Consider the following 7,711-nt stretch of genomic DNA (forward strand, 5'->3'; position numbering starts at 1 on the left):
TTGTGAAGTTCTTTAGTGCTTACAAAATATTCTCTAAGTTCTCGAAGAGCTTTGACAACTTTGAGAAGCTTACAACTGAACGCTTTACTATGTCCATAAAACAAACTGGTTGTGTCAGAGCGTACCAATAAAAGCAAATGAATACTAATTATTTTCATGTAAAAAGGTCGCCTAAACAACAAAACGGGAGCGATCTTCATCGTCAAAGTTCTAAAAAACTGCGCGTTTTGGTGAGTGGGAACAAAGAAATTCGAATTCAGCATGTCGAAAACTATAGAATATCGTTCATAAAATTTAACACCGTGATGGTGACTACGAAAGTAAATGGTTTGAGGCCACAGGCAACGGACTATTATTTGAGTTGTTTTGGAAAATTGTGAAAACTGCAAAATGGAAAAATTTGATCTTAATACTGAAAGTAGGAGACGAATTCCTTCACAGCACGCCTTCACATTGTCGTTACGCATGAAACCTATCAAACTTTCTTTTCTCGAATAATTAAAAATACCCAGCTAAGCAGAAACTTAAATTTCGTGTTCATGGTTGGAGTTAACTAAAAAGCTACTGCCTTACAGCAAAACGTTTGCCAGCTGAAAAACGCTTTCTCTGACTTTGCACGTTTTGAAAAGTTTCCTCAAATCGTTTCACAATGGATGAAAGTGATCTCTGCGAAGAGAAAGATTTGAATGCTTGCCTTCATCTTGATATTGATCCAACCGCGCTGAAGATCTTTGAGGACATATTTAACAGAGCAATACAACCTCTTGTCGCGCCTTTGACAAAGATAAAAGAAAATGAATTTGGGCTCATTTGGAGCAACGAAACTGAGCTCAACCAAAAAGTCAAACCGCTTTCGATGGCGTTTCAACAAACCTTAAAGGATTCCCTTGCTTTGAGGCATACGGAAGCTGCAAAGCACATAAATGGAAGTACCTGCGACAAGTTTCTTGAATATGTATACATTAAGCTGGACAAGTCCCTTTTCGGTGAAGAAATGTTTAAGTCTTCCCTTGTCGAAATCAAGAAACAGATCGAAAAAAATATACTGAGTTTGAAAAAGACCCTTGTAGTTAAGAATGAAGAAGAAGCAAAATCTATATCTGATCTCGAAACCATGATTGCTAAAACAGCTCTTTTCGATCCTATCCACATTCACCATTCTTTACTTTGTGTTCATCTCGCGTACAATTGTAAAGACCCCGAATACAGAATGCACGACCTTGAAGAATTGGACAAGGAACATTTACTTAGCAATGTTTATGTTTCTTATGAAAACGAGGATGTTCCTAAATATGTGATGGCGGAGTGTGGTGATGTTATCTACGTCAGCTTCAAAGGATTGTCGTCGTATACAATCCCCAGAATTCAAAATACCCATCGAGGAGGAATTTATTCATGTAAGTCAGGGTGATTGAAGTTTAACTGTATCATTGTTGACGGTAAGAAAACCGTCGAGACATTATGTTTTCTATCGGTGCAGCAACAGATGACGAATAAAACTCTTTTGTGCAGGCGTAACTTTATACGAATATTTTACAAATGATCTTGAAGCAAAGATGAAATGTTTCGTTTTTTTTATGTGAACGGCATTTCATGTACTCATATTATATTTATCTTTTTGAAGATGTGAAAAAGGAATCTGAAAAAATCCCTCTGAAGTATTTCGCAAGAGCATTCATGCAACAGAAACGAATTATTTTTTCAGGTAAATATGCGAAACGTATACGTGCAAATAAAGACCATTAATTTTGTCTTCGGGGCATACATTCTGTCTTGAGAAAGGGCTTTTATTTGTGTTTTACCTTGAATTATTCGCAACGCATGCGTAAGCGTTGCACATTTCTGCATTTTGCAAATACATGTATGTTGTAAATTGTTTCCTTGTCATAACAAAAAGAATGGAAATACTATTTAGAGCATCGTGGAAAAATTGATGTAACATACATTCATCTAGAAAAGAATACTGTTTTACCAATGGCGTAACCAGCCTGCTTATTAGGCCCGCTCTGTGCACTGTGCAGGCACAATGGTAATGATCTTAAATTTGCTTAGCAAGACTAAAACTGACGGGCTGACTCGCCACCGAACGTTCAATATAGCGAAAATGCATTACACGTGATTTGCTTATTCCCCATTAAGGGCACTCAAGTGGGGGAGCCATCGCATCTTTAGTTCTGATATTTTTGCTGGAAAAATTCAAAGAGCAAGGTGAATCGTATTTGAAAGATCACCTCAAATGTATTACGTTTGGTCTTATGCCATTGGCGGACAGCACATTCAAGGATTATGTCGAGTCAATACCTGGAGCAAAGAAATGCTTTTATCATATCGTTCAAAAGGGTGATTTTATTCCAAAGCTATTCGGGGCATTAAACGGTTCACATTTGGAGGTAAACTACAAGTATTATGTTGGCATTCTCTAGCGGTTTAAGATTTCGTTTACTGTTTCTCAGGACTGACTTGATTGTGAAAATAATTATGTAAAAAAATAAAACGCCTCTTCTTTTTGTCGAACTATTGGCAATACAAGTATATTTTACAGTTATCAAATAATTGGTATATTCTTGTTGCTGAATAAATCTCATTTAGAACGAGCTGTGGAATTTAGTAAAGAAAATAACAGAGAAACCGTTGAAAATCATTCAACAAAGCATAAAGGTATATAAAATATTTTTTTCGTCACCATGTTTTCGCGCAGCCATTGAATTTTTTTGTATGGGATTCAAAGGAACTTAATGTAGCATGTCACACACAGATGAATAAAACCCCCCACTCCGTACCCCCCTTTTTTTGTTTTTCCCAATTGTCTCGTTATACGTCTCGAGATATTATGCTTAAAATGAGTTCTCAGTTTTTTGGTAAAAATCGAGCTTAATTACTTGTGTCTTCTTTTCCCCCGTCAAATTGTCTTGGCATCTTTATCTCTTTAACCCAAATTTCGGTCTTTTGTCTTGCTTGATGTCCCTATACCGTACAACATTGCTGGTCCAACTTCTATATGATCTTTTCGTTCTTGCATGAATTAAACAAGTGTTTTTTGCTTTTGTTCAAAACGTTGACGACCATCAATCTTATAAAATTTTTTACGGACCGTTTTTCATAAATTGGAGTTGTCATGCCACTACCTCACTCACTTCTATCCCCGCTTGTTACATCCCCATATCTATGTATAATTTCTTCTTATGGCCTAGCTGTCTATCATTCTAAGGTGCAAGGATGGGCTCGGGAAATGTCGACTGTAATACTTTCTTTTCACCCACAATGTTTCTACTTTTCCTAGGCAATTTGGATGGATTTAGGTAAAATGATTCTTGATTTTTTTGAAGACTCCAATCCGATGGCGAACAGCTTCATCACATTCCGCCGTTTGGACATCTTTGGATCATATTGCATTATTGACAATTCTTTAAAGGATGTAAAATATAAAATTTTGCCTGCATCTAAAGCTGTCAATCAACTAAAAATAATTGATCACTCATTGGCTGAATTAGGTCGGCAATACGTCGTTAATGTAAGTGTCTTCAGAGGCGAAACTAGAACGTTAATTGGGGGTGGGGGGTGGGTGGGAGCTTATTCATATATTCCGTTGTGCCCTACTGATTTATTTTGAAAGTGAATGGAATTTCAAAAGAAATCAGTATGGCAAAACGGAATAGATGAATACACCCCCCCCCAATTAACGTTCTAGCCTCTGAGTGTATTTTATACATATCCGAATGATACGACTCAAGCAGTGCCCACATGAAATGGGAATTGTCATTATGTTGTTATTTTAATATTTGTATCACATTTGTATTCTCAGCATAGTTTTGAGAGATATATCCACGAGGTTGAGCTGGCTTTGCTTCAAAGTCTTCCTGATCTCAAGCCATTCAAAGAAAATACGAAATGGGCCACAGCATCAAATAAAATTGTCCCCGAAGTAACTGGCGTTCGCTTCGAAAATATCGGTGAGGAGGTCATCATCAAAGTATTTGGGAATGAGATGTGGTTCGTGTATCAGTTATCCATCGAGAATGTCGAATTTCCTGGTAGGAATCTACCTGTAGACGTTATGAAATCTTCTGGATCAGAAATTCAGACAACAATCAAAGTAAAGAGCATTTGCCACGAAGATCAAGTTAACGTTCGTTTGAGAACGCATTTTCAATGCAGCAAACATCTCCCTGCATTCCAGGTTAAAGCAAAAACCACGGTTAGTAAAAAAAGGTTATGTTGATTTCCTAAAAAACAATTTTTAACTTTATATTTCAATTCATAATTGCTTTTTAGACGTACACAGTCACAAAAAGGCAACAGCAACTTGCAAAGCATCGTCCCAGCGAGATAATTGAACTGGCGTATCTCAGTGCTCTGTTGGAAAAACGTCATGACGCTGATAGATCTGTCAGAATGAAATCCATCCAGGACTTTTTTAAGAACGCTGTATCAGTGGTGCCAATTGAAAGTCTTTTTTATGCTATGGGAGAAAGCAGCTTAAACGTTATGTTAGACTGCTGTGAAATAGTTTCCGCAGGCAATATCGATCTAAAGACATTGGCTGTCTCTGGTTTTTTAATGAAACCACTAAAAATTGCCTTTTTTCGCATACGTCATGGACTTTCATGCATGAAAGCATTGCCTTCCGATGTATCTTTTGAAGAGAAATACAATTTTTTCGTTAATCGATTTTATAAAACACCGACTTCATGCAAATCGCCCACATGGAAACGGAACAGATTAATTTTTTTTGCTCAAGAAAATACGGAACTACGACCCAATCCTATGTTGCGATGGGGTGATATTAAGTACTTACTGAATAAGACTAATGCACTCCTTGTTTCTCTTCTTCATGAAGACGTTCCTCGACCAAGATTCGGAGGAAGTGCAAAAAGAACAACTTTTCCTGCATGCGAGACAGACCTACAGGTGATTTATCCATCTTCGGATAAGTTTGGCGAAAGCAAGACGAAGATTCGTTGTAGTAAAGCTCCAATCACATTGCTAATCGATGGTAAAGAAAGACTCCAACAACTGAGTGAAAAACTAAATGTGGAGAGCTCCTTTTGTAACGCGAATAACGAGATGCTGAACGTTTTAGATGACTTGCTTATTGAGTTTGAGACTTGCAATGCTCTACTTGGTGAATTCATGCAATCCCAAGTTCACATCCCTCTCGAGCAAGCTGGTAACGACAAGTACGTTGATGAATTTGCCAGACATGATGCCAACTCAAGGGGTTTATCTGTGTGGGCATTGTTGATTGTGCCGTTTAACTATTTGCAGCAAATGGTAAGATCATCTGGAAGGTTTGGAAAAATTGTCATTGAATTCTCTCGTCGCATTAACGATTTTCGGGAGTACATATTTCCTTCCGAGGAACTCGAGTTTCCTGACTACGACGAAAAGTTAAACTTTCTTGTGGGTAGCATGAAGAAAGGAGTTACATGCAACAAGAGTTACATCAGTTATTCTCTCGAACGCCAACTTGAGCGCCAATGCAAGAAGAGGAACATTTTTCACAACACTCCAATTGAAAATATTCTTCAACAATGGAATGCTAACTTTGAGGAAGAAACTTTGACGCTAGTGCCATATGAGTACCGTCCACTGATTGCCCGATGGATCAGATGGTCATTGATGATCAATTACCTTAGAGAGTTTAGCCAAGCAGTGCGCAGTCGGTGTTGTGGGACTGGTTAATTCTGGGAAATCAAAGTTTGTCAGCTCCATGTTTGAAGTACAGGTAAGAACTTCTGTTACTTTTCTGAAATAAAATATGCTTCATGAAAATACCCCATAATATTGATCTTTTGAAACATTTGTTTTGAGAACATCCATAAAATTGATCTTTCTACGTTAGACAGCGAGTGGAACAACTGATGAAAGACGTACCACAATTCCTTTGATTTATAACTTGGATGAACACATCAAAGGTTTGGATGTCATAGATTTTCCTGGTGTGGATGATCGTGATGAGTCAATTCCGAAAATTGCTGAATTGCTGTTTTGTTTGACTCGGATTGTCGTATTTGTTGTCGATTACAGGTGACAAAGCTTTTCTTGAAATACTTTTTTCAACCAAAAATATTTCCGTAAATTGTTTTGATTCCCGTCATATAAGATGTCTTCTCAACACATGTTTGATTCATAGAATTAATAAGCTGATAAAAAGCCTCCTGGTGACGAATGATATTATGCACACCTTTTTTCAACTTACCTACACTCTTGAAATCGACATTTTGTAAAAAAATTTATCTGAATTACTGAAGGCAGTAAGAGCTTGTGAGCATTCTATGTCAGTATATGAAAGTCTCGCCGTTTTAGGAAAGTCCATACAGAATCAACGAAAAAATGGCTTTCCATACTTGAGAAAGAAAATGTTCCCGTTCTTATTTGTCTAACATTTGCTGATAGACTCTTTGCTGAATTAATGGGGAAAGGAGGTGATTGTGGCATGGAGACAATAAAAGCCAGAGTGGAGAGTCAATTGGAAGTATGGTTTGCATAAGATATATTTATGAAAGATCTACAGTAATTTTTGATCACAACCTTACTTTTTACAAAATGTCTTAATGTAATGCACTCAAGAAAAATACACACTGGACCTAAGGCGGAATTCTACCTTAGCATTGCTCGACCGAAGTTTTATTTTTACGGTTTTTACCTTCACTTCGATTAAGAGAACATAAGTACGCAGAATACAATGAAAGTTACAATCGTGAATTTCTCACAACACCTTGGTTTGTAGTGACTATTTATCACACAAATGACCATAGTTCGACCCCTTAAACTACCACTGTCTGTTTTTATTCAGTGCATCAAGACTAAAATTGGATTACCAGAAAGCGGTCATCAACACGACTTTAAAACTGGCTGTGTTTGCTCTTGACAATGATTCCAAACTTAATTCTGACGAGGGGAAAGCAATGCTACGTAGAGTTGGTCTTTGTGATGAACTTGACGTGGGCCGTTGGATTGCGGAGAAATTAGATGATGAATATGAATCACACGAAATCTCACAGAATCTTCTCAAATACATAGAGAACAAGAAAAGCAGTACTATAGACTCGTGCAAGGTTGGTGCATTATTCAATCTAAAATGATGTGTCTAAATTGAAAAGGGTAATCATTTAAAGGAACTAATTTGGAAAAAGCGAATTTATTTAAATAACTTTATATAACTTTTTATTACTGTCTGTTGTTTTCAACATTTAGCTACAAAACTAAACTTTCTAATAATTGATGATTTCAATTTTTTATCTTAAGTAACCACGTGTTTAAGTGCATCTAAGAAGGAAAACTGGTTCATAAAAAATAAAGTCATAGCAAAGAAGAATGAAAAGAATTGAACAAGTTGAAGCTTCAAAGCTATGTTTTTTTAGTTGTCGCCATTTTTGTTCAAGGTACTTTTGTTCCTCCAAGTTGTGTGTATTTCACTCGTTATAAATAATCATCTCAAATAGTTTTGCTGTTTTCTTACTTTGTAAATTTCACTAAATAAGAGGCAATGCATGATCACGTTTTGTGTAAATAATCAATGGCGCAGCATTTTCTTTGGAAAAATCATTCAAGACCCTTTCATTTTTCGTGAGGTTGCAACAATTGTTTATTACTTTTATGCACACTAAAATTTGTGAATTCTTCCTTATTTTGTGCGTTTGAAACAGCAATCTCTTCACTCATCAGTTTTATGAGTTCTTGACCGAGTTCTTGACGTGCTACAGCAAAG

General features: G+C 36.7%; 1 protein-coding gene across 1 annotated transcript; it reads left to right on the top strand.

Moving 5' to 3' along the window:
- Positions 1-504: 504 nt before the first annotated feature.
- On the top strand, positions 505-7,085 carry LOC124435190. Its single transcript, XM_046985137.1, has 10 exons — positions 505-1,397; positions 1,625-1,705; positions 2,140-2,390; positions 2,590-2,658; positions 3,281-3,511; positions 3,803-4,195; positions 4,273-5,652; positions 5,843-6,027; positions 6,307-6,480; positions 6,797-7,085. Exons 1-10 carry the CDS (start codon positions 650-652, stop codon positions 7,083-7,085), a joined length of 3,801 nt encoding a protein of 1,266 aa, XP_046841093.1. The 5' UTR covers positions 505-649.
- The last annotated feature ends 626 nt before the right edge of the window (positions 7,086-7,711 follow it).

This window comes from Xenia sp. Carnegie-2017, unplaced genomic scaffold (genome assembly GCF_021976095.1).
Source record: "Xenia sp. Carnegie-2017 unplaced genomic scaffold, XeniaSp_v1 HiC_scaffold_14, whole genome shotgun sequence".
Lineage (NCBI taxonomy): Eukaryota > Metazoa > Cnidaria > Anthozoa > Malacalcyonacea > Xeniidae > Xenia > Xenia sp. Carnegie-2017.

Excerpts from the sequence above, each read along its gene's own strand:
- LOC124435190 (XM_046985137.1), top strand. The coding sequence starts at position 650 with ATGGATGAAAGTGATCTCTGCGAAGAGAAAGATTTGAATGCTTGCCTT. Across the intron at positions 1,706-2,139 it reads GAAACGAATTATTTTTTCAG|GGCACTCAAGTGGGGGAGCC; the intron begins GTAAATATGCGA and ends TTCCCCATTAAG. Across the intron at positions 3,512-3,802 it reads GTCGGCAATACGTCGTTAAT|CATAGTTTTGAGAGATATAT; the intron begins GTAAGTGTCTTC and ends TTGTATTCTCAG.